A 27,677-nucleotide genomic window follows, 5' to 3' on the forward strand; every position below is an offset into this window, starting at 1 on the left:
GCTAGAATTGCTTTAGTGTCTTTACAAAAGCCAATTGTGGAGGGAGGGGTAAATTTTCCTAATTTTTATAGGTATCATCAATCCTATATTTTGCGCCTAGGTATGTATTGGGTCCTCCTAGAGCCAATTGAAAATATTCCAGATTGGATATGATTGGAATGGCAACTCATGTTTCCTCTGCGACTAAACCATGTTCTTAGTATTAAGATGCCTAGAATATATAAAGACAACAAAATATTAATAGATACATGGAAAACTTTAAGATACGTGAATAATTTAACACCTATTCCAATACATAAATCAACAAATCAAACTATATGGCTTAACTCCAAGATTCAAATTGGCGGATTTAAGATTATCTGGAAGCATTGGATGATAGCGGGTATACGTATTTTAGAAGATGTTATATCTAATGGTAAGCTGCTTGATTTTTCACAGTTACAACATAAATTTGGTCTTAATAAATCACAGTGTTTTAGATGGTTGCAACTGAAGCAGGCCATTCAGGCGGGGTTCCCTGAATGGAAAACTCTTAATAAACAATATAGTTTAGAATTCTTATGCTTTCAGGTGGACTTCCTGGGACACCAGGATGCACAGTGGTATAAACTGATAAATGGATTTGTAAATAAAAAGCCTAAAAATGGACTTAGGGATATTTGGAGCATTGAGATTAAGAATCAAATTTCTGCATCTCAATGGCCACGAATTTGGTCTGTTACATAGAGCATTTTGGACCCCTGTTCGTTTACAAAAATTAGATAGCTCTAAGTCTAATAGATGTTGGTATTGTCATCTTGAAGCAGGGACTCTAGATCATTTATTATTCTACTGTCCATTAATTTTGGCTTTTTGGAAATCAATATGGGGCCAAATAAATTGTTTATTAGAGAATCCGGTGACATTGACCTATGATACTATATTATTTGGCATGTCAATGAGGGCAAAGAGTCAAATATCATCAAAAAATAATAAGCTCTTGCTAATTATGACTGGCGTCGCCATTCATCAAATTACATTTAATTGGAAGAATTGGAGTAGATTAAACTACAGTTTTTGGTGGAATTCTTTGTGCCATACATATAAGATGGAAAGAACATTAGCCACACAGAATGGACATTTTAATAAATTTCAGGATGTTTGGGGGTCATTGGCAGATTATTGTAATGAGTAAATAACATTTCTCCCATAATAAAATAATTGATAATGAAGGGGTAGGGATGGGGGGATTTCTGATTCTTTATTAATGTGGATTAATAGGAAAGAGTATATTGTATAATATAAGTGAATGTATATGAAATGATAGGGAAGGGAGGAAGAGGGATAAATTTTATTAATTTAAGATGACTAATAGAAAATCAAGTGATGTTTTTAAGTTCAAATGTTATTTCATGATACACTTGTTGTAAGTTGCAAAATGAATAAAGATTTTATAAAAAAGAAAAAAGAAAACTGAGAACTAATGGTCTCTCAAGTTGATGTTGGGAAGGAAGGAACCGCCGACTGGCGCATGCATGGTACAGGCAGCCTCGAGACTTCAAAAAATTTTAAAGTGACAGTATAACATTGTCTGTACCGGACTCCATGGATGACATCACCCTTATGTGAAAATATGCTGTTTGTCCTGGGATAAAAGGGTTTTTATAAACTTAGCTCAGGAGTTATGCGAGTACAAGTACAATAAGTGCAGTAACAAGAGGGTACATATTTAGGCACATTTTAGGGTGCAATATGGGCAGAGTCCAAGTGGAGTTGTAACTTACATTGCTATCTAGATAAATTTTGGGCCTATCCTTGCTCCTTCGCTAACATTGCCCACTATACAAATAATATCTGGCCAATTAGCAATTTATATGGCCTATTAACTGCATATTTTTTTTGTACACACGTATAACAGGGAGAAATGGTACAGAGGATTATAACAGTTTTCTGTTTCTCCATTATAGAGACAAAGTCTATAAAAGAACTTCTTACCATGCCAAAGAAGGAGAAAGATTGACTTCCAAAAGCCAGGGCTTAAGGTTAGCATCAATCAGCACATCAAAACCGTAGAGCTCTGGAAAACAACCACATCACTATAAAAACAGTGTAAGCGAAACAAAAGATAAGGAGAGGAGACAATTAGGAACAAACCCCTACAGAAGGATAGAGATAAAACAGATCTGTGCTTTGTATTATTCTAACTCATCTCTAGCCCAGGGAATCTCAAATCTGTCCTGGAGATCCCACAGCCAGTCGGGTTTTAAGGAAATATTGAATATGCATTAAATAGATCTTTGCACAAAATCTTTCTGATTGGCTGTGGGACCACAAGATAGGTGTAGAAGCCCTTCTATAGTAATTGCAGATTAGTATCGAATGCTCACTTGAAGAAAACTTGATTACTAAAATATTATCTATCTTTTCAAAACAAGTAAACCCTTGCCGGTCAATATTTAAACTCCACATTAGGCGTTTGTTTTAAACAACAGCTGCTGTTTTAAAATTATTCATCAATAGCCAGATTTAATTTGGTTGTTATAAAGAAGCAGTATAGCACAGTTACTTACCGTAACAGGTGTTATCCAGGGACAGCAGGCAGATATTCTTTACGCATGGGTGACGTCACCGACGTAGCCCTCGGTACGGACCTTTTTAACTAGAAAGTTCTAGTTGGCCGCACCGCGCGTGCGCGAGTGCCTTCCCGCCCGACGGAGGAGTGCGTGGTCCCCAGTTAGGATAAGCCAGCTAAGAAGCCAACCCGGGGAGGAGGGTGGGACGTAAGAATATCTGCCTGCTGTCCCTGGATAACACCTGTTACGGTAAGTAACTGTGCTTTATCCCAGGACAAGCAGGCAGCATATTCTTTACGCATGGGTGACCTCCAAGCTAACAGAGAGGGAGGAGGGATGGTTGGCCATTAGGAAAATAAATTTTGTAACACAGATTGGCCGAAGTGCCCATCCCGTCTGGAGAAGGCATCCAGACAGTAGTGAGTAGTGAACGTGTGAACTGAGGACCAAGTGGCCGCCTTGCAGATTTCCTCGATGGGCGTGGAACGGAGGAAAGCCACAGAAGCAGCCATAGCTCGGACTCTGTGGGCCGTGACAGCACCTTCCAGTGAGAGACCGGCCCGAGCATAACAGAACGCAATACAGGCAGCAAGCCAATTGGAAAGCGTCCGTTTGGAGACAGGACGACCTAGACGGTTAGGGTCGAAGGACAAAAAGAGCTGAGGAGATGAGCGGTGAGCCCTGGTACGGTCAAGGTAGTAGGCAAGGGCACGCTTACAATCCAGCGTGTGCAGCGCCTGTTCCCCAGGATGAGAATGGGGTTTAGGGAAAAAGACGGGCAACACAATGGACTGGTTGAGGTGAAAAGCTGAGACCACCTTTGGAAGGAATTTGGGATGGGTACGCAGGACCACCTTGTCATGGTGAAAAACAGTGAATGGTGGATCGGCGACCAGTGCATGCAGCTCACTAACCCTCCTGGCAGAGGTGATGGCAATTAGGAAAAGCACCTTCCAGGTAAGAAATTTGAGCGAAGTTGTGGCAAGAGGCTCAAACGGAGGTTTCATGAGTGCTGATAAAACCACATTCAGGTCCCAGACGACAGGAGGAGGTTTCAGAGGTGGTTTGACATTGAAGAGACCTCTCATGAACCGGGAAACCAGTGGATGAGCCGTGAGAGGTTTTCCGAGGATAGGCTCGTGAAACGCAGTGATGGCACTGAGGTGGACTCTGATGGAGGTAGATTTGAGGCCAGCATTGGACAGCGAGAGTAAATATTCCAGTACAGTTTCCACCGCTAAAGAGGTGGGATCGTGATGATGCCGTAGACACCAAGAGGAGAACCTGGTCCACTTCTGATGGTAACATTGGAGGGTGGCCGGTTTCCTGGAGGCGTCCAAAATGAGACGGACAGGCTGAGATAGATTCTCAGGAGAGGTCAGCCCGAGAGAAACCAAGCTGACAGGTGGAGCGAAGACAGATTGGGATGTAGTAGAGATTGATGCTGCTGTGTAAGCAGAGTAGGAAACACAGGAAGAGGAATGGGCTCCCTGGAGCTGAGTTGGAGCAGGAGGGAGAACCAGTGTTGTCGAGGCCACCGAGGAGCGATGAGAATCATGGTGGCCCTCTCCCTGCGGAGTTTGGACAAGGTCCGCAACATCAGAGGAAGTGGAGGGAAGGCATAAAGGAACCGATCTCTCCAGTCGAGCAGGAATGCATCTGGGGCCAGACGATGAGGAGAGAAGAGTCTGGAACAGAATTGGGGCAGCTGATGGTTGTGAGGTGCTGCAAAGAGGTCCACCTTCGGAGTGCCCCAGCGAGCAAAGATGGAGTGGAGTGTTGGAGGGTCCAGCATCCACTCGTGAGGTTGAAGGATGCGGCTGAGATTGTCGGCCAGGGAGTTCTGTTCGCCTTGGATATAGACAGCCTTGAGGAAGAGATTGCGGGCCGTGGCCCAGGTCCAGATGCGTAGAGCCTCCAAACAAAGGAGGCGAGATCCGGTGCCGCCTTGCTTGTTTATGTAGTACATGGCGACTTGATTGTCTGTGCACAGGAGAAGAACCTGAGGGCAGAGAAGATGCTGGAAAGCCTTGAGGGCGTAGAACATGGCTCTGAGTTCCAGGAAATTGATGTGATGTTGACGCTCCTGTGGGGTCCAAAGTCCCTGGGTGCGTAGATCTCCTAGGTGAGCTCCCCATGCATAGGGGGAGGCATCCGTGGTGATGATCATGGAGTGAGGGGGTAGATGAAAGAGCAGACCCCTGGAAAGATTTGAGGAGTTCAACCACCATTGGAGAGATTGCTGAAGAGATGATGTCACTGAGATGGGATGAGAAAGAAGATCCGTAGTCTGTGACCATTGGTTGGCGAGAGTCCATTGAGGTGTTCTGAGGTGGAGACGTGCTAGAGGAAGGACATGTACTGTCGAGGCCATGTGACCCAGGAGGACCATCATCTGTCGGGCAGGAATGGAGGGATGCATGAGTACCTGACGACAGAGATGGAGCAGGGTCCGCTGACGATCGGAGGGGAGAAAAGCCCTCATTAGTGTGGTGTCCAGAACTGCTCCGATGAATTGAAGTCGCTGGGTGGGAAGCAGATGCGACTTGGGGTAGTTGATCTCGAACCCCAGGAGGTGGAGGAGAGAGATGGTGTGATGAGTAGCTTGTAGCACAAGTTGAGACGTAGGTGCTTTCACCAACCAATCGTCCAAGTAGGGGAACACCTGGAGATTGTGAGACCTGAGGAAGGCCGCTACTACAATAAGGCACTTGGTGAATACCCTGGGTGATGAAGCGAGGCCAAAGGGTAGCACTTTGTACTGATAGTGGCGGTGTTGTACCTGGAACCGCAGGTAGCGGCGTGAATTCGGATTGATTGGGATGTGAGTGTAGGCCTCCTTGAGGTCCAGGGAACATAGCCAGTCGTGTTGAGAAAGAAGAGGATAAAGCGTGGCAAGGGAGAGCATTCTGAATTTCTCCTTGACGAGAAACTTGTTGAGGTCCCTGAGATCGAGAATGGGACGGAGGTCTCCCGTCTTTTTGGGTACCAGGAAGTAGCGGGAGTAGAATCCCTGACCCCTTTGTTCCGGAGGTACTTCTTCGATGGCATTGAGAAGAAGGAGGGATTGAACCTCCCTCAGGAGGAGGGGGGTTTGGGAGGAGTGAGAAGCAGACTCTACGGGAGGGTTGTCTGGTGGAAGAGTCTGGAAGTTGAGAGAGTAGCCGTGGTGGATGATGTTGAGGACCCACTGGTCCGATGTGATGACCTCCCAACGGCTGAAGAATATGAGGAGACGACCCCCGATTGGTTGTGGAAGAGGTAGCGAAGGTGGAAGACTGGCTATGCCCTGGAGAGAAGAGTCAAAAGGGCTGAGAAGGTTTAGCAGGAGGCTTGTTGGGTTGATTGGACTGAGAACGAGCCTGTGCCTGGTGTTGGTGTTGCCGGGGCCGCCGAGATTGTTGGGAAGGCGGATTGAGTGGCCTGGCTGAGAACCTACGCTGGTAGGAGGATTGAGGCCTGAAAGGACGGGCAGGCGGAGCCTTTTTCTTGGGTTTAATCAGGGTGTCCCATCTGGTTTCATGTGCAGAGAGTTTCTGGGTGGTGGAATCCAGGGACTCTCCGAAAAGTTCGTCCCCAAGACAGGGGGCGTTGGCCAGATGATCCTGGTGGTTAATGTCCAAATCTGAGACTCTCAGCCAGGCTAGGCGGCGCATGGCTACGGCCATGGCAGAGGCACGGGAGGTGAGCTCGAATGAATCATAGATAGAGCGGACCATAAATTTTCGTAACTGAAGGAGACCAGAGGTGTGTTGCTGAAAAAGTGGAACCTTTCTCTCCGGGAGATATTTTTGGAGGGCGGACAGCTGTTGAACCAAGTGTTTCATGTAAAATGAAAAATGGAAAGAATAATTGTTCGCCCTGTTGGCCAGCATGGCATTCTGATAGAGCCTCTTGCCAAACTTGTCCATGGTTTTACCCTCTCTGCCAGGAGGGGTGGAGGCATAGACACTGGAGCCCTGAGTCTTCTTTAAGGTGGATTCAACAAGAAGGGACTCATGAGGCAATTGGGACTTATCGAACCCAGGAATTGGAATGACTCGATAGAGGTTATCCAGCTTGCGGGGGGCCCCAGGTACTGTAAGGGGTTCTCCCAATTCTTGTAAAAGGTCTCCCGTAGGATGTCGTGTACGGGTAGCTTAAGAAACTCCTTAGGAGGTTGTTCAAAATCCAAAGCCTCCAGGAAGGCTTGAGATTTTTTGGAGTCTGATTCCAGAGGGAGGGATAAAGCTGCAGACATCTCCCTGAGGAACTTTGAGAAGGAGGATTGCTCAGGTTTGGAGGTGGCATCGGGTGCTGAGGGATCCTCATCAGATGAGGAGAGATCCTCCTCAGTACCGGGGGGGGACTCTTCCCATAAGTCTGGGTCCCGGACCTCTGGGTGTGCATGCCGAGACACCGGGGTGAAAGGTGCGGTATGGTGAGTCTTGGATAAAGACTTCCCAGAGCGCACCGAAACGGTACCGGGAGAAGAGGACCGACGTCGATCTCGGTCCCGGGAAGAACGGTGCCCTGCCCGGTCCCGAGGTGGATCCGTAGTGGTATGGGAGTGAACCACAGGATGGGCATGAAGTTGCTCAGCTGAAAGAATCGGCATGGAGGTGTTAATTGGTACCGATGGGGTGGATACCGGTGGCTCGGTATGGGGCTCGGGCCGGTCTGGTACCGAAAGGAGCGGTGCCAGGATAGTAGGTAACAGGTGCTGGAGTTGATGCTGCAGCTGTTCCTGTAGTTGAACTTGGAGGATGGCCGCAATACGGTCATCCAGGGGTGGCACCGGAACCGCTTTCTTTTGCTTCGGTTCCTTAGGTGCCGCTCCACGCCCCGGCGATGAGGAGGCCGATGACGAGGCACTCACCGAAATCGGGGCGGAGCGCTTTCGGGGTCGGCGCGAGGCCGGCAAGGTCGGTGTCGCCACTGTGGCTGGTGGACACTCGAGGGTGAGAGGGAGGCTTCTTAGCCGGCTTACCTGGCGCCAGTGGCGCCGATGCGGGGTCGGGTGGCGTCGAAGTAGACGGTGCCGATTTTGATGGTACCGCTGTCGATGCCGAGGAGTCCATCGTCGACTCGGTGCCGAACAAAAGGTTTTGTTGGATTTGCCGATTTTTAAGCGTCCGCTTTTTAAGAGTGGCACAGCGGGTGCAGGAGTCCGCCCGATGCTCCGGACCCAAACACTGCAAACACCAATTGTGTGGGTCAGTGAGGGAGATCGGGCGTGCACACCGCTGGCACTTCTTAAAACCGGCTTGCGGGGGCATGAAGGGGAAAACAGCCTCCGCAAAATCAAACCCCGAGGCCTGTATAATGGCAACAGGCCCCGCCGGGGCAAAGTCAAAAAAAGGGTAAAAAAATTGAAGTTTTTTTTTTTTTTTAAATCAAAGAAAAAAGAAACCAGAAGGTAAAAAGAAAGAAAAAGTACAAAAATTCGCGAGCGGGAAGGCAAAAAGTGAGTTCAACGGCCGTTGAAAAAACACACACGTCTTCTTCGCTCCGCGGAAACGAAGAAACTGGGGACCACGCACTCCTCCGTCGGGCGGGAAGGCGCACGCGCGATGCGGCCAACTAGAACTTTCTAGTTAAAAAGGTCCGTACCGAGGGCTCCGTCGGTGACGTCACCCATGCGTAAAGAATATGCTGCCTGCTTGTCCTGGGATAAAATATGCAACTAAGGCCCTTATTTTAGAGATGTACATATATGTAAATTAGCAGTGTATAGATTGGCATATATATGTAAATGTCATTTTAGAATAGAGACTATTTATATGTAAAGATGCTCACCATGTTTATTTTGCCAGGAGGCATGGCAGGGGTGGGTTTTGGAAAATTAGGTTCATATGGGAAGTATGGCGCAGGGGTTAAAGCTACAGCCTCAGCACCCTGGGGTTGTGGGTTCAAACCCATGCTGCTCCTTGTGACCCTGGGAAGTCACTTAATCCCCCCTTTACACAGGTACATTAGCTAGATTGTGAGACCACCGGGACAGATAGGGAAAAATGCTTAAGTACCTGAATAAATTCATGTAAACCATTCTGAGCTCTCCTGGGAGAATGGTATAGAAAATTGAATGAATGAATATATAAATAAATAATATCTTCAATATTCTTCTTTATGTTAATCCCTGGAGGATTCCATACACTAGGTGTTCAATCCCAACCCACATTCTGGGAGTTGCAGAAAAGCACAGTTACTTACCATAACTGGTGTTATCCAGGGACAGCACATGTGGGTGACGCCATCCATGGAGCCCCAATACGGACAGCCTGACAAGCAATCTTGCTTGAAGAACTCTAGAAAGTTTGCAAGTGCCTTCCCGCCTGACGTAGGGCACATCTCCTCAGTTCAGATAGCTAGTCAAAAAGCCAACCAGGGGAGGTGGGTGAATTGTGAGAATATCAACCTGCTGTCCCTGGATAACATCTGTTACGGTAAGTAACTGTGCTTTATCCCAGGACAAGCAGACAGCATATTCTCACACATGGGTGACCTCCAAGCTAACCAGAATGGGATTTGGATGTGTTGGCGATTTAGGAGAATAAATTTTGTAATACTGCTTGGCCAAAGCGGCCATCCCATCTGGAGAAAGAATCCAGACAGTAATGTGAGGGGAATGTAAAAACTAAGGACCAAGTGGCAGCTTTGCATATCTCCTCATAGGAGTAGATCTAAGAAAAGCTACAGAAGCTGCCATGGCTCTAACTTTGTGGGCTTTACTCGATTCTCCAGATGCAGCCCAGCCTGAGCATACCAGAACGAGATGCAAGCAGCCAACTAATTGGAGATTGATCTCTTGAAAACTGGATGTCCCAACTTGTTTGGATCAAAGGAGACAAAAAGTTGAGAAGATCTATTTGGTTTAGTCCTTTCCAGAAAGAAGGCCAAAGCACACTTGCAGTCCAGAGTATGAAGAGCTGTTTCTCCAGGATGAGAATGAGGCCTGGGAAAAACCACTGGAAATACAATTGATTGATTAAGATGGAATTCTGTAACAACTTTGGGTAAGAATTTTGGATGAGTGCAGAGTACCACCTTGTCATGATGGAATACTCTGAAAAGTGGATCCGTTACTAAAGTTTGTAGCTCACTGACTCTGCAAGCAGACGTGAGAGCAATGAGGAAGACCACCTTCCAAGTGAGATATTTCAGATGAGCCGTGGACATTGGTTCAAATAGAGGCTTCATCAAGTGAGCAAGAACGATATTGAGATACCATACCACGGGAGGTGATTTGACATTAAAAAGTCCTTTCATAAAACTGGAAACCACAGGATGAGCAAAGAGAGGTTTCCCCTCTAGAGGCTGATGAAAAGCAGAAATTGCACTGAGATGGACTCTAATGGAGGTTGATTTGAGGCCAGATTGAGATAAATGAAATAGGTAATCCAGAACTGAAGACAAGGAGGTAGACTGAGGCTCCTTGTGATGAAGATCACACCAAGCAGAAAACCTAGTCCACTTCTGGTTGTAACATTGCCTGGTGGAAGGTTTTCTGGAAACATCTAAAATGTCTGACAGATTAAAAGAACTGAAGTTTTGAAGTCATGTCGATAGGAACCAAGTTGACAGATGCAGAGACTGCAGGTTAGGATAAAGAAGAGAACCGTGACTCTGTGTAAGCAGAGATGGAAATACTGGTAGAAGTAGTGGCTCCCTGCTGCTGAGTTGAAGTAGAAGGGAGAACCAAGGTTGTCTGGGCCACCGAGGAGCTATCAGAATAATGGTGGTGTGTTCTTGTTTGAGCCTGACCAGTGTCTTGACAATGAGAGGAAATGGAGGGAACGCATAGAGGAACTTGTTCATCCACTCCAGGAGAAAAGCATCCATCTCCAGTTGGTGAGGAGAGTTGGTGGGGCAGCTTGTTGTTGTGGGGTTGATGCAAACAGGTCTATTTGAGGAGTCCCCCACTGAGAAAAAATGTGATGGAGAGATGGAGAATTGAGTGTCCATTCGTGAGGTTGCAGAAGACGACTCAATTTGTCAACGGGCGTGATATCAATGGAAACACCGCCTCAGCCAAATTAAACTTGATAGCTGAGGCGTGAATAAGAAATCCCGCGTACGGCAAAAAAAGAAAAATAAATATATATATATATATATATTTTTTTTTTTTTGCAACAAGTGTACAAAATTCAATCAGATAATTCGTACAAATCACTTGACATTCTAACAATTATTGTCAAATGCATATAAAAAAGACCCCTCCCCCACCCATCCCATTCCTCAGGAATAAACCCATTAAATCATATAACATACCTCCCCATCCCCACATTAAATATAGTCCTATGTAATATATATATATATATATATTTTTTTTTTTTTTTTTAAACTTTTAGATAAACTAGAAAAGAAATACAAGGAAAAATACAAAAAGGAGCGTGAGTGGGAAGGTAAGTGATTTTTAACGAAGACCATTGAAGAACGCGACTTCAATGCTTTGCGGAAAAAACGGAACTAAGGAGCTGTGTGTCTACATCGGGTGGGAAGGCACTCGCGCATGCACGGTGTGGGCCATCGCAAACTTTCTGAAATCTTAAAGTGGCAATGTACTTTTAAAGTGTCCATACCGGGACTCCATGGATGACGTCACCCACATGTGAGAATATGTTGCCTGCTTGTCCTGGGATAAAGGATTTTCTGCCTCAGAAACAGCTCCAAATGGATTCAGACATGAAATCTTCAAACTGCCAGCTAGCAAGAGACCGACTACAACCTCCACCCACACAGATTTTTGTCCATGCGGTCGGGGGTGGGAAAGGCAGCCTGCTCCTTGAAACCTGGGTGGATTTCACTCCAGACACATACAGCCTGCACTTGAAACCCATGACAAGGTCACCGGCAAGCAGACTCCCAGGGAAGGGATCCAGAGTGTAGAAATTTGTGGCCTCACAGAAGGCTGGCTCCACAGATCCACCAGAGTTTCTCTGTGAAGCAGACAATCTGGCACCACGAGACTGCATTCTTTCTTCCAACAGGGGACCACCGGGAAATGGTCTCAAGGCACTGTCGAGAAATGAACTTTAATCGTAAATAAGAAAAGAAAGGAGCAACTGCAAAATACTTCTGCATTGGACTTCTTGCAGACATTGTAACAGGATGTTCCTAGCACTCAGGCTAAGGGGGAGGAGCAAGTGCTCAGAAAAGTTGTGGATTTCTGCAACTCCTGGACTGCAAGTTGGGATTGAACACCTAGCGCATGGAATCCAGAAGGGCTGTAACAAAATTCCTTTCAGTTTTGCCCACTGCATTTCCACTCCTTCTAGATGTACCCCTCCAGACAACAATTCCTTGACATTAATCCCCCATCTGAACCAAAGATAAATTTTTTTTTTTAAGGTCTAGAACCTTTGCCTTTTGAATGAGCCTCTTTATACCCCTCTTAATATTAAACCGTTAGCATGCCAGTGATCATTGGATGCCAGATGATCACCCACTGTAACATCAGAAACACTTTCCCCATTTATAAGCACTAAGTCCAGTATGACCCCCATCCCGCGTGGCTTCTATTACTAACTGCTGGAACTGTTCTCCTTGCAGAGAATCCAGGATCTCCTTAAATTTGTTGTTCTGTATATATGCTGTATGTGAAGTTGTAACCTTGTTGCTAAACATCTACTGTGTATGGAAACTTGTAACCCGTTCTGGGCTCTTTTGGGAGGACGGGCTAGAAATTTGACTAAATAAATAAATAAAATAAATTCTACAAGACCCTGCAATAGGGTTAAACCCAATGAACATCCGGCATGTTAAAATCACCAATTAGTAAAACTTCCCCTTTTTTAGATATATTCTGAATGTCTACTATTAAATCTCTGTCCACTTCTTCCGTCTGTGAAGGAGCCCTGTACACCACACCAACGTAAATGTATTTTTACCATTCTCTCTTTCCAAATTGATCCACAGTGCCTCTTCCTTGCCCTGCAGATCCTGCAATTGTGTGGTTTTAATATGATATTTAACATATAACACTACTCCCCCTCCTTTTCTTCATACCCTGTCTTTCCTGAACAGATTATAGCCCGGTAACTATATCTCAGTCATAGTTCTTCATGAACCGCATCTCCGTGATCACCACTGTTTCCAACTCATCTTCTTCCATGACAGCTTCTAGATCCAGAATCTTGTTTCCCATACTTCAAGCATTAGTACATACTGCTTTTCAGACATTGCTCCCTTTTCCCATCCATGTAGAGGTATTCAGTGATTTTCAAGTTATATGTGAATTATATCGAGTCCCCCTCTGAAGACCACTGGTGCTGCTATTCTACACTCTAACACCCCCACCTCGAGGATCACCAGCAGTTTAGGGTTGAAGAACTTTTGTACATGAAAGAGGAGCAGGACTTGAGTGTGATAGTATGTGATGATTTTAATGTGACCAAACAGGTTGAAAAGGTGATGGTAAAAGTTAAAAGGATGCTAGGGTGCATAGGGGGAGGTATGGCCAGTAGGAAAAAAGGAGGTATTGATGCTCTGTATAAGACTCTGGTGAGAACTTGACAATATTGTGTACAATTTTGGAAACCACACCTTCAAAAATATATAAACAGGATGGAGTTGGTTTAGAGGAAGGCTATAAAAATGGTTGGTGGTTTACTTCATAAGGCATAAGGGGACAGACTCAAAGATCTAAATATGTATACTTTGGAGGAAAGGCAGGAGAGGAGATATATGAAAAAGATGATTAAATACATATGTGGCAAACACACATGAGGTGAGTCTCTTTCAAGTGAGAGGACATGGGATGAAGTTAAGAGGTGATAGGCCCAGGAATAATCTAAGGAAATACTTGTTTTTACAGAAAGGGTGGTAGATGCATGGACAATGAAAGAGAGCAGAGCAAGAGAGAGCTTACCAGTTCTTTTTTGATTAAGGGAAAGGATAGATTAATGAGGGCAGGGCTGGGCAGAGGAGAGGTATTCTCTTAGAAAGACAATTCAAGCTTTTGCTCCCAGCTTAACTGGATTGCAAAAGTTAGTGTAGGCGCAGGAGTCCATATAACAGACCAGAAGCTGCACAAAGCATAGTTCCACCTACTGGAAATAGAAAAATACTGATTAAATCTGCTCTACCCTGTCCTAAATGGCAAAGCTCCATATGCCCCTCTCTATCTCCACCTGCTGTTAGACAACCATAAGCTACAATTTCTGAACTAATCTGCTGGTGATGCCAAGGAATAAGTAGATAAATGGAGGTAAAGCAGCAGCAAGATCCTTACCAAAACAACTACTCCGGTGGGGTACGAAGGCTTTGCAGGCAGTGGCAATAGCCAGCTCCCCTGAAATGACAGCTTTTATGGTCAGATCCTCAATATGAGCCATCAGAGCTGGAAGACAAAGAATGAATTTTAAGATAAGTAATAAAGTCATGTGAGCTATTCCTCCTTAGACTTATCACTTCGGCAAAATCACCTTATAACACATTCACTTACTGACTGTGTCTTTCCCTTCTTGTTTCAGGTATCTCAGCATGGCACTCATACTCCATTTGTTCCCATAATCCTCCACTTCTGGGTCCTCACAACTAAAAATGCAAACATACAGAAGTATCACATTTAGATATCATTCTCTCTTCACACTCCCTCCTAATTCCAGTGCTGCCCTTCCCTCCACACCTCCAGTCCCTTTATGCCCTTGTCTACTGTTGTAGTGCTGCCCCATCCCAAGTGGCGCTCATATCCTCTACCCATCCTATTCTAGCCTCTCAGTTATTAAGTCCTTCAGACAGGCTGAGAAGCAGCAACATTGATAATAAAATTATGCGGTTCTTTCATCCTCCTAAAACTGGGCACTTTACAGTGTGCTACAGTGCAAGTCCTCCCTGAGCCAAGATTTTATCCCGTTCATTGTATGCTGCCATCTCCCTGAATCTGGTCTATTACAATGCAAGACCTTCAATCCTTTCTGCATTTCTGTGGAAAGCAATCAGGGACCAATTGCTCACCAGAGTCCAGTCCAGCCCTCACAGGAAGAGAGAGCAAGACACTTCAGAATTTCTACTCCATCTTGAAAATGCAGCAGAAAGGTTAGTGCCAACACAGTATTCACAAGCTCCATAATCAACTAGTTTCAGATCAGAAAATGAAGAGAATAGCCTCATTTTGAATAGAAGTTTTCAAGAAAATGAATCTTCTTGGAACAGAACTTTTCATGTAGTTGGAACATAAAGAAGTATATATTTTAAGATGACTGGGATCAATATATTTTAAGGATTATCCCAGCAAACTTTCTTCCAGGGCAATATCTCTAAGTGGGATATTTCTGTGTATACACAATACATAAAAGGGAACATAAGAACATAAGCATTGCCTCTGCCGGTTCAGACAAGGGGTCCATCGTGACAAGCAGTCCGCTCCTGTGGCGGCCCCCCCCCCCAGGTCCATGACCTGTAAGTGATCCTTTACCTAAATCGTGTATTCCCTATTCATTTAGTATCCTGTATAGTTACCCTCTATCTGTATCCTTCAATCCTCTTCACCTTCAGGAAGTCATCCAATCCCTTTTTGAAACCCAATATTGTCCTCTGTCCTATCATCTCTTCTGAGAGCGCATTCCAGGTGTCCACTACCCTCTGAGTGAAGAACGTCCTAGCATTCGTTTTGAATCTGTCTCCTTTCAGTTTTTCTGAACGCCCTCTTGTTTTTGTTGTTCCCGCTAGTCTGAAGAATCTGTCCCTCTCCACCTTCTCTATGCCTTTCATGATTTTATAAGTCTCTATCATGTCCCCTCATCAGTGTAATAGCAAGAACTCAAATATGACAGAATGTGGTCACTATAAATCCTTTAGTGGTATGTGAGAACCGGGAACTGCTGAGACCAAAACGGTTATGATATCGCTCTAGCGTTATACAGGGTGGGCGAAAAGTAGGTATACCGTATTTATTCATTATTTCTTTTTCTTTTATAGATATAATGCAGTACTGAATGATATAAGCAAAATGATGTAACTGATTCAAAAACTTCCAACAAATGGTATTTGTGACACATAAAATAAATAGAAATAATGAATAAATACTGTATACCTACTTTTGGCCCATCCTGTACTGCATTTCAAATTCTGAATATTGAATGAGAGTACCCAAGAAAGTGACTTGGGAGTAATGGTGGACATGACAATGAAGGCGACGGCACAGTGCGCAGCGGGTGCTAAGAGGGCAAATAGAATGCTAGGTATAATCATGAAGGGTATTACAACCAGGACGAAAGAAGTCATCCTGCCGTTGTATAGGGCGATGGTGCGTCCACATTTGGAGTACTGCGTCCAATATTGGTCGCCGTACCTTAAGAAGGACATGGCGTTACTCAAGAGAGTTCAGAGGAGAGCGACATGTCTGATTAAAGGGATGGAAAACCTTTCATACCCTGAGAGATTGGAGAAACTGGGTCTCTTTTCCCTGGAGAAGAGGAGACTTAGAGGGGATATGATAGAGACTTACAAGATCATCAAGGGCATAGAGAGAGTAGAGAGGGACAGATTCTTCAAACTTTCAAATAATAAAAGTACAAGAGGGCATTCAGAAAAATTGAAAGGGGACAGATTCAAAACAAATGCTAGGAAGTTCTTCTTTACCCAACGTGTGGTGGACACCTGGAATGCGCTTCCAGAAGATGTAATAGGACAGAGTACGGTACCGGGGTTTAAGAAAGGATTAGACAATTTCCTGCTGAAAAAGGGGATAGAAGGGTATAGATAGAGGATTACTACACAGGTCCTGGACCTGTTGGGCCACCGCGTGAGCGGGCTACTGGGCACGATGGACCTCAGGTCTGACCCAGCGGAGGCATTGCTTATGTTCTTATGTTCTTATGAATGTGTAAGAGTGCAGTGAACCAGTGTGATTTTCTTTATTTTTCCTAGTGTACATCATTTAAGGATTTTGTGGGTCAATTTGGTGGACTGACTGAAATTTTGGAGTGAAGTCTTTTGGCCTGTGATGAGATCTATGACAGCTTGACAAAGCACTTAAGTTTCAGACTTTTTTCTTCACTTGTTTGGTTCTCACATAACACTATAGAATTTAAGTGATCACATTCTATCATATTTGAGATATTATTGTGTATACCATAACAGTAACAAACCTCACTCCTAAGCCAGAGATTGTGGAGTATGATCTCAAACTCTCAAATTTACTGCTAATGCTCGCCATGCTTGAATTGTACCAAAGTGAACTTCCTGCAGCAATTCATAAGATGTTAGGTAATTTATCCAGGTACACATGAGAAATTCATTCTGAGGGAATATTTCCATAACCTTCTGCCACATTTTCTTAGACTCAGAATGCATTTCTTAATACTTAAGGATCTTTTCTCTCTCTACACAATTCACTAAGTAGTCACTTGGGACTGACACCTCTATAATCAATGCTCTTCTAGTGCTCTCCTCTTTCATCACTAAGTCTGGTTTACTGGCACTCAACACTTTAATCCATCAAAATGAGAGTGGCCCCCAAATGATCTTAATCTTTTCATTCTCCATGATAAGAACAAAAGAACATAAGAATAACCTTATTGGGTCAGACCATCGGTCCATCAAGCCCAGTAGTCCATCTTCAAGGTGGCCAATCCATGTCACTAGTACCTGGCCAAAACCCAAATAATAGCAACATTTCATGCGACCGATTCAGGGCAATCAGTGGCTTCCTCCATGTCTAACTCAATAAAGGACTATGGACTTTTCCTCCAGGAACTCGTCCAAACCTTTCTTAAAACCAGCTACGCTATCTGCTCTTACCACAACCTCTGGCAACGCGTTCCAGAGCTTAACTATTCTCTGAGTGAAAAAAAATTTCCTGCTATTGGTTTTAAAAGTATTTCCCTATAACTTCATCGAGTGTCCCCCTAGTCTTTTTTGATGGAGTGAAAAATCAATCCACTTGTACCCGTTCTACTCCACTCAGTATTTTGTAGACGTCAATCCTATCTCCCCTCAGCCGTCTCTTTTCCAAGCTTAAGAGCCCTAACTGTTTTAGTCTTTCCTCATACGAGAGGAGTTCCATCATCTTGGTCACTCTTCCTTGAACCTTTTCTAGCACCACTATATCTTTCTTGAGATAAGGAGACCAGAATTGAACGCAATACTCCAGGTGAGGTCGCACCATTAAGATGGCAACGGAACCCTGATGAACCGGCACCACAGCTAAGTTGTTCATTTTTTGCTTTCACAGTCACTGACGATTTTGTTATTTCATACTGAGTGGATGAACTGTGTCCTTAATGTGAATGACAGAATATTTATTGAGCAAAGGAGGCAAATCATTGCGAGCATTATATGATTAATATTTGGAAGATATTGATTTGCATTTTGGAAGAGAAGATTGCAATATGAACATTTTGTGCAAAAGTGGAGATTTTTCAGACCCATGCAGCAAAACCAAGGTCTTTTTCTCCACTTATTTTTTGTCTTCTGTTATTGGTGTGTCTCTTGTTTGTGGATTAAGGGCACTAGTTCTTTCCAAGCAGGCCTGAGCACATTCGTTTTTTTGTTTATCCTGTAGTTGAAATCGCCCAAAATTATTGTTACCCAGTATGTTGGCCTAATTTCTGATAACATTTCAGCATCTGTCTGTTCATCCCGGTCAAGTAGACAGAATTCCTATCACTATCCTTTTCAGCCTTATACATAGGGATTCCAAGGAGTGTTTCTGCTCCTGTAGAATTGTCAGTCCAGTCAAGTCAAGGCCCTCTATAAATTCGATCCACCCTATCACTGCGATATAATTTGTACCCCAGTATAACAGTGTCCCATTAGTTATCTTCCTTACACCAGGACTCAGAGATGCCTGTGTCCTGTATATGGTCATTCAGTTGAGGATTGGCTGGGATGGTTTATATGGGCTGGAGTGAGCTTTGATGGAGATTCTAGTAGATGGAACCTATGCACAGTACAAGGCCCAGAAATATCGAAGAAAAGGAACAATTTAAATTAATTCATTCAATTATAGAGAATGTATGTTTGGGAAGACTGGATGGACCATTCAGCACAGTTACTTACCGTAACAGTTGTTATCCAGGGACGGCAGGCAGCTATTCTCACTAATGGGTGACGTGATCTAATGGAGCCCCGATGTGGATGCCTCACAAGCAGTCTTGCTTGATGAAACTCGAAGTTTCGAGTCGCCCGCACCGCGCATGCGCGAGTGCCTTCCCGCCCAGCACAGGGCATGTCTCCTCAGTTCAGATAGCTAGCAGAGAAGCCAACCCAGGGGAGGTGGGTGGGACGTGAGAATAGCTGCCTGCTGTCCCTGGATAACAACTTTTACGGTAAGTAACTGTGCTTTATCCCAGGACAAGCAGGCAGGTATTCTCACTAATGGGTGACCTCCAAGCTAACCAGAATGGGATGGTGGAAACGTTGGCAACTTAGGAGAATAAATTTTGCAATACTGTTTGTCCAAACTGTCCATCCCGTCTGGAGAAAGCATCCAGACAATAATGAGAGGTGAAGGTATGAACCGAGGACCAAGTGGCAGCTTTACAAATCTCCTCAATCGGCATCGATCTGAGGAAAGCTATAGAAGCTGCCATTGCTCTGACCTTATGGGCTGTGACTTTACTGTGAAGGGGCAATCCAGCCTGGGCATAGTAGAAAGAGATACAAGCCGCCATCCAGTTGGAGATGGTACGCTTAGAGATAGGACGTCCCAACTTGTTCGGATCAAAGGAGATGAAAAGTTGAGGAGCAGTTCTGTGCGGTTTGATGCGTTCCATATAGAAAGCCAAAGCATGTTTACAATCCAGAGTATGAAGAGCTGATTCTCCAGGATGAGAATGAGGCTTTGGAAAAAAACACTGGGAGAACAATGGATTGATTGAGATGAAATTCCGAGACAATTTTAGGAAGGAATTTTGGATGAGTGCGAAGAACCACCTTGTCATGATGGAACACTGTAAAAGGCGGATCCGCAACCAACGCTTGAAGCTCACTAACTCGACGAGCAGAAGTGAGACCTACGAGAAACACCACTTTCCAAGTGAGATACTTCAGGTGAGCCTTGTCAATAGGTTCAAATGGAGGTTTCATAAGCTGAGAAAGAACAATATTGAGGTCCCAAACCACTGGAGGCAGTTTGAGAGGAGGGTTGACATGGAAAAGTCCTTTCATGAATCTGGAAACCACAGGATGAGCAGAGAGAGGTTTTCCTTGAAGCGGCTGATGGAAAGCAGCAATTGCACTCAGATGGACTCGTATCGATGTAGACTTGAGGCCAGAATGAGAAAGGTGCAAAAAAATAGTCCAAAACAAAAGATAAGAAGGAATGTTGAGGCTCTTGATGATGATAAAAACACCAAGTAGAAAATCTAGTCCATTTTTGGTGATAGCATTGTCTAGTAGCAGGCTTCCGTGAAGCTTCCAAAACATTCCTCACAGCTTGCGAAAACTGGAGAGGAGTTACGTTGAGAGGAACCAAGCTGTCAGGTGGAGAGACTGCAGGTTGGAATGAAGCAGAGAACCCTGATGCTGTGTAAGCAGTGATGGAAACACCGGCAGAAGGAAGGACTCCCTGCTGCTGAGTTGAAGTAGAAGGGAGTACGAAGGTTGCCTGGGCCACCGTGGAGCAATCAGAATCATGGTGGCATGGTCGGACTTCAGCTTGACCAGAGTCTTTTGAATTATAGGAAATGGAGGAAACGCATATAGAAAGAGATTCGTCCAGTCCAGAAGAAAAGCATCTGCTTCGAGGCGATGAGGAGTGTAGATCCTGGAGCAGAACTGAGGCAGCTTAAAGTTGTGGGGGGCTGCGAAGAGGTCTCTCTGAGGCGTTCCCCACAGAGAAAAAATGTGATGAAGGGGCGTGGAATGGAGAGTCCCTTCGTGAGGTTGCAGAAGACGACTCAAGTTGTCCGCTAAGGCATTGTCCGCCCCCTGAATGTAGACAGCTTTGAGGAAGGTGTTGTGGCGAATCGCCCAATCCCAGACTTTCAGAGCTTCCTGACAGAGGGAGGCCGATCCCGTTGACATAATACATGGCGACTTGGTTGTCCGTGCGAATGAGGACTACACTGTCGTGAAGCAGATGTTGAAAAGCATTGAGAGCATTGAAAATCGCCCTGAGTTCCAGGAGATTGATGTGGCACTGGCGGTCTGTACTGGTCCAATAGCCCTGAGTGCGGAGACCATCCAGATGAGCCCCCCAAGTGTAAGTCGAAGAGTCAGTCGTGAGAACCTTCTGATGGGGGTGCGTGTGAAACAGTAAGCCTCTGGATAGATTGGAAGAGAGCATCCACCAGCGAAGAGACTGTGTCAGAGCAGGAGAGACCTGGATGTGTCGAGTCAGAGGGTCAGAAACCTGCGACCATTGAGATGCCAGGGTCCACTGAGGAATTCTGAGGTGAAGTCTGGCAAAAGGAGTCACGTGTACTGTAGAGGCCATGTGGCCCAAAAGAACCATCATGAGTCTCGCCGAGATGGATGACAAAGACTGAATGACAAAGACTGAGAAGAGCTTCCAGACGTTGTGGAGGGAGGAACGCTCTGAGCTGGATAGTATCCAGAACAGCTCGGATAAAGGGAAGAGTCTGGGAAGGTTGCAGATGAGATTTTGGAAAGTTGATCTCGAACCCCAGACTCTGCAGGACCCAGATAGTGCGCTGAGTCACCAGGACGACTCCCCGAGACGTGGAATCCTTTATGAGCCAGTCATTCCACGTAGGGAAACACCTGAAGACCATGGTTCCTGAACGCTGCGGCTACCACAACCAGACACTTGGTGAAGACTCTGGGTGATGATGCCAAGCCGAAAGGGAGCACTCGATATTGAAGATGAAGATGTCCCACCCGAAATCTGAGATATTGACGGGAGGCTGGCTGGATGGATGGGAATGTGAGTGTAGCCCTCCATGAGATCCAGAGAGCATAACCAGTCGTTCTGCTCGAGGAGGGGATACAGAGATGCCAGGGTCAGCATGCGAAACTTTTCTTTGATCAGATATTTGTTGAGCACTCTGAGATCCAGAATAGGACGCAGATTGCCCGTCTTCTTCGGAACAAGGAAGTACCGGGAGTAAAAACCCTTATTCTGTTGAGCCAAAGGAACTGGCTCGACAGCCCGGAGCTGAAGCAAAGCCTGAGCTTCCTGAAGAAGGGCGGTCTGGGCAGAGGAGGAAGGATACTCTCTTGGAGGATGTTCCGGAGGAACTTGATGAAATTGAAGAGAGTATCCCTCCCTTACGATGGAAAGGACCCAGAGGAAGGTGGTAATAGGTCGTCCATCGATGGTAAAAGTGATGGAGACGACCTCCGATAGGGGGAAAAACGGGGAAAGGCAGAACGACTCCATGAGACAATCAAAAAGGCTGAGCAGTCTTGGGGACAGCAGATGGCTGAGGCTTTTGCTGCTGTTTCTGCAGATGCTGTCTCTTAACAGGATGATGGATGGTAGGAGCCTGTTTAGGTGGGAAACGCTGCTGGTAGATCAAAGGCGGGCATGAGGGACGAGAAGGAGCTGAATCGATTGAAAAGACTTCTCGTGGTCCGACAGCTTCTTGGTCGCTGCTTCGATGGACTCGTCGAAGAAGTCGGTACCAGCACACAGTACCTTAGCCAGCCTGACCTGCAAATTGGGGTCCATATCGATGGTCCTGAGCCTGGCAAGCCATCGCATGGCTACCGAGCAAGCAGTAAACCGAGCAGATAACTCAAAGGCATCGTATGAGGACTGCATCAGCTGCAAACGGAGTTGGGACAACGAGGCCAGGACTTCTTGGAACTCAAAGTGGGCCCGAGGATCCAAATAGGCCATGAGCTTAGGAAGGACGGACAGGAAAAACTCAAAATAAGTAATAAAATGGAAATTGTAGTTGAGAACTCTGAATGTCATCATAGAGTTCTGGTAAATTCGTCTGCCAAACCTGTCCATTGTCTTGCCCTCCCTGCCAGGTGGAACAGTAGCATATACCTGGGAGGGGTGGGACCGCTTCAATAAAGACTTCACCAACAGGGATTGATGAGAGAGCTGGGCACGGTCAAACCCCTTATGATGAACCGTACGGTACCTGGCATCCAATTTGCCCAGAACAGCGGGGATGGAATAGGGAGTCTCCAGACAGCGGACAAATGTCTGATCCAGCAGCTTATGAAGTGGAAGCTTGAGGGATTCAGCAGGAGATTGAGGGAGATGCATCGTCTCGAAATACTCCTTCGAGAATTTGGACCCTGTGTCCAGTTGGATATCCAGATCAGCTGCCATCTGACAGAGAAAAGAGGAGAACGACAGCTGGTCAGCCAAAGCAGGGCCTCGAGATGGGCTCGAGGACGTCGAGGCCTCCTGATCCAATGAGGACGGGGATCTAGGTGGTGAAAAAGATCCCATCGTGTCCTCAAGCTCCAGCATAGGAGGAGATGAAGTAGCCGGTGGTGAATACTGAAGAAAAGGCTACTTCCGATGAGGCGAGGCGTGCCTGGATGAATGCCTCGATCGATGGTGCGAGCTATGCCTGGAAGCAGGCCTCGATAGACGAGGCGAGTGTGTCTTCGCTGAGGCCCCCAGAGAGTGGATGGGGCTGGAAGCACTTCGAGGCACTCGCAAAGGCTCGAGCCCTTGCATCGAGTGGATAGGTTCCAATGGAGGCACTCGCAAAGACTCTACTCCTTGCATCGAGTGAATCGGTTCCAATGGAGGCATGGGCAAAGACTCTGCTCCTTGCGATGCATGCATCAATGCCAGACCAGACACTCGCAGAGACTCTGCTCCCTGTAGAGAGTGTGCGTACTGCTGAGGCACCAGAAGCGGCTCGACCTCGCAGGAGACCTCCGCGTGCCCAGGCTGGATTTGAGAGAGAAGCTTCAGTCCCATCGTGGTAAAGAGCTGTATGAATTGCTTCTCAAGTAAGGTCTGGAACGAAGCCGGCAAGGATGGATCCGCGTCTCCAACGGGACCACCTGCACGGGCTTCCTGCTCCCTCGAGGCAGTGTGAGAGTGCTTGGACTTAGAAGCCTTGGGCACTTTGAGCACTACCGGGGAAATGGGCTGCTGCGCAATCTGACCTGAGGAGATAGAGGAAGGCACCGCAGCCTGCGTCGAAGACTGAGCCGGGACAAACGAAGCAGGTTTGATGAGGCTCAGAGCAGAAGACGTGGAAGCCTCGGGAGAGGCCGATGGTGAAGGGCCCTTCGATGACGAAATCTCTCTCGAAGACTCCATGCTGAACAGCAACTCCCACAAGATGCAACAACGTTTGAAAGCACGGGCTGTAAGTGTTGAGCAAGTCCGGCACGTTTTCGGGAGGTGTTGAGGCCCGAGACACCGAAAACAGCGTCGATGAGGGTCTGTCAGTGAAATTGCGCGCTGGCACTTGGAACACTATTTAAAACCAGTAGCAGGCCGGGACATAGGCCGGAAAAACTCCGCCGCGAGATCCAAGCCGCGGGACTGCGGCCATGTGGCCTGCCCGGCCGAACGGATGGAAGAAATTTTTTTTTTGAAAAACAATAAAACACGATGAAAATAAGCGATTATGAGAAAATAAACCCAAAACTGCGGACTTAGAAGGCACAAGTGAAGAAAACTTTGCGCAGAGAGTCAAAGACGGACTTCTCGGCTCCGCAGAAAAGTATGAACTGAGGAGACGCGCCCTGTGCTGGGCGGGAAGGCACTCGCGCATACGTGGTGCGGCCGACTCGAAACTTTGAGTTTCATCAAGCAAGACTGCTTGTGCGGCATCCGCATCGGGTCTCCGTTGGATCACGTCAAACATTAGTGAGAATACCTGCCTGCTTGTCCTGGGATAAGGGTCTTTATCTGCCATCATTTACTATGTTACTATCCTTTCATTTAGTGCAATATATTCCAACTTTCCCATCTTGTTTCTTAGGTTTCTGGAATTTGAATACAGATGTTTGTCATACCTATTTACAATTTGCTCAGCAGTTGATATGGAGAATTTGCAGTCATTAAAATCGGCCTAATCTGTATTTAAACCTTTAATTGGCAGGCCAGGAGTGGATGAGTGGATTCTGGGAAAGGATAGGCGGGAGTTAGAAGGCTTTCCTTAACTGTTATCTGTGCTCTAATCTGATCTGATCTTATGCTCTGAAACGCAACCTAAAATACTAATCTAGATTAAAACATTTTAACAGACTCTAAGGGCCACACTATTGCCTAAACTGTCTTTGCTGTAAAAGCAGAGTACTGACTAAAAGTAAAAAAGGACAGTGAAATAACCTACTGAAGCCCAAGTTTTATCTTTTTCCAAGTTTGAATGCTAGCAGGTAAGATATTCCAATGGAGTTTCTCTTCCCTTTAGTATAGTCTCACTCAGCACCTCTTCAGGACATTCCTTTCTAAATTTCTCTTTTTTTCTCTCTACATCAACCTTTTTATAAGACTCCTTTCTGGATCCCCTGCTTCTCTCTCTGCATCAACCTTCCTTTGGTTGATTCTTTTTTCCAATTCCTTTCTGCCTGGGTAACCCTTTATTTCACTATGTCACATTAAGAATTTATAATGAATCCCTTCCAGCTGGGCACACCTTGTACCTGACATAGTCACTGCTTTTCTTATTTACACTGTAATTCGTCAGATGCATAAACTGGTTTTTAATGTTTCTTGCTGCTTTATCATATTTCACTGTTGCAAACCTAAAAATAGAGAAAGGTTTCAGAACATGGAACAGCAGCAGACATACAAGGACTGAGACACTGGCTGCCTGTGTTTAATACCTTTATTGGCATCTCTACCAGTTTTTGCCATAAAAACTGAAAAGTTATTAGTAGTATTTCTCTGTCCCTGTACCCAGTAAGGAACTTCGGCACATCTTGTAATGGTCCCACTACTACTTATTTCTGTCCCTACTCCAAAGACCTTACAAAAGAACACACAACTAAAAGAACTTCAGTAATTCCATTTATTTTAAAAAATGGTTATAACCCAACAAGGCTCTAAAGGCCCGGATTCTATAAATGGCGTCCCAATGTAGGCAGCAGTAGTCGTCCTACTGCTGTCTAACCAGCCAATTGGGACACACGTTTTTAGAAAAAAAGCTCCTGATGCAGGCCACCTACATTGTAGGTGCCTCCGGGAGGCTAGAGAGGCCCACATACCCACCTAAGGCTAGCCATGAGCGTGGTTTGCCCCGGAAGTCACTTTAGGCGAACCTAGGCAGCTGTACGCGTCAATCCAGCGGGAGACGCTTACAATGTAGGCCAGCAAAATGTTGGCCTACATTGTAAGTAGATGCGGCCGCTAAGCTTATCGCGACAAGGGATCTCCCTGCTGCGATAAGTATAGCAGGGCTGCCAGTCCCCACCCACCCTGAACAAACACGGCAGGAGGGATGCAAGGTTTTTTTAAACAAATTCACAAGAGGTCCTGCAAGAACTTCCCTGAGTTCACTCAATAGCCTAGTATGGATCTCATCAGGTCCCATGGTTTCGTCTACCTCCCACTTCACCTCATTAAGGATTAACACCACCCTACAGATTATCCCTCTTCATGTTTGTAACAACCAGAACCTGAAATGAACCCTTAAGAACAGAACACAATTACCTTCATTGTTTAGAGAGCTACTTAAAACTTGCCTATTTGTAAATACCTATCTGTTCAGTAACTTTGCTTCATGGAGTTTTTCTCTCCTGTTATGTTTTGGTTTTTTTTTTAATATTTAAAATTTTTTATTGAGTTTTTAAACAGATAAACAGCTCGGAACACATCAAAGAACAATTCAAAATGGGGTACAACACAACCCAGGAATAATACCCAGGCATGGGCAAGAATGCAAGAAACCGGTGAGCCCCTTGATCAGCAGGTAGAAAGACCCATCCAGCCGTGCCCCCGAATACCGGGAGCCTACTTGCTCAGATGACTCCTCCTATCCGCCATGTACATTAATAGCACCCTCCACCCTGAAAGCTCTACATCTCCCCCATTCAACAATATAACATCACCCCCCCCCTCCCACCAAAGAAGCAAAACACAAGCCATAGAGTCTAGGTCCCTCCTCCTTCCCATTAAACAGCCAATTTCCAGGAAAGAACAGTCCAGGTGTCCACCAAATCCCTCTTCCTTCCTGTCTGTTATGTCTGGTGATCATTGTTTGTTCATTCCTTTTCAAAGGTACTACAGTTAGATTGTGGGCCCATTGGGACAGAGAGGAAAATTACAAAGTATCTGATTAGATTTTTGGCTATTGTGTAAGTCTAGTTTTTATTTGTTTCCTTGTAAACCACTTCAAAGCAGTATATAAACACTGCATTAAATTAAATTACAGTTTAATTTTCCTAGTTGTTAATAAACACTTTCTTCCATGAACAGAGTGATACTCCATTCCAAGGTTCTTTTACTACGAGAATTTTCTTCCATGAACATAGTAGTAGTATTTATTTAGCAAATTTGCTTTTTCCTCATCACTTTCCACATAGTTCTCAGCATCTTTTAGTCTCAATTCTATTTCTAGTCTTCTTCCCAGATGGGCTCACAATCTAAACTAAAGTGCTTGAGAGAAAACCAATGCTTGTATAAAAGATAAATTGGAAAGAGAGAAGAATACCCAGAGAAAATATACAATAAAGCTACAGGAACTCCAAAGTATCCAGGGAAGATAAAAAAGCAATGTTACTTACCGTAACAGTTGTTATCCAGGGACAGCAGGCAGCTATTCTCACTAGTGGGTGATGTCATCCGACAGAGCCCCGATACGGACATCTTGCAAGCATGTCTTGCTTGAAGAAACTCAGAAGTTTCGAGATGCCCGCACCACGCATGCGCCAGTGCCTTCCCGCCCGATGCTCCAGGCGTGTCTCCTCAGTTCAGGTAGCTAGCAGAGAAGCCAACCCAGGGGAGGTGGGTGGGATGTGAGAATAGCTGCCTGCTGTCCCTGGATAACAACTGTTACGGTAAGTAACATTGCTTTATCCCAGGACAAGCAGGCAGGTATTCTCACTAGTGGGTGACCTCCAAGCTAACCTCAATGGGATGGAGGGAGAGTTGGCAACTTAGGAGAACAAATTTTGTAACACAGTTTGGCCAAACTGCCCATCCCGTCTGGAGAAAGTATCCAGACAATAATGAGAGGTGAATGTATGAACCGAGGACCAAGTGGCAGCCTTACAAATCTCCTCAATCGGTGTCGACCTGAGGAAGGCTACAGAGGCTGCCATTGCTCTGACCCAATGGGCTGTGACCTTACAGGGAAGGGG

At 45.6% G+C, this 27,677-nt stretch overlaps 1 protein-coding gene across 4 annotated transcripts in view; it reads right to left on the reverse strand.

The window, feature by feature from the left end:
• TTLL5 (tubulin tyrosine ligase like 5) overlaps positions 1–27,677 on the reverse strand; it is a 602,590-nt gene that overhangs the window by 418,075 nt on the left and 156,838 nt on the right. For all 4 annotated transcript variants that reach the window (XM_033951293.1, XM_033951292.1, XM_033951290.1 and 1 more), the window contains 4 exons: positions 25,020–25,121; positions 13,978–14,069; positions 13,765–13,872; positions 1,975–2,056 (listed from right to left, as the gene is read on the reverse strand). In XM_033951293.1, the coding sequence (XP_033807184.1) occupies positions 1,975–2,056; positions 13,765–13,872; positions 13,978–14,069; positions 25,020–25,121 (384 nt within the window). The remainder of the gene's footprint in view (positions 1–1,974; positions 2,057–13,764; positions 13,873–13,977; positions 14,070–25,019; positions 25,122–27,677) is intronic.

This window comes from Geotrypetes seraphini, chromosome 7, assembly GCF_902459505.1.
Source record: "Geotrypetes seraphini chromosome 7, aGeoSer1.1, whole genome shotgun sequence".
Classification (NCBI taxonomy): domain Eukaryota; kingdom Metazoa; phylum Chordata; class Amphibia; order Gymnophiona; family Dermophiidae; genus Geotrypetes; species Geotrypetes seraphini.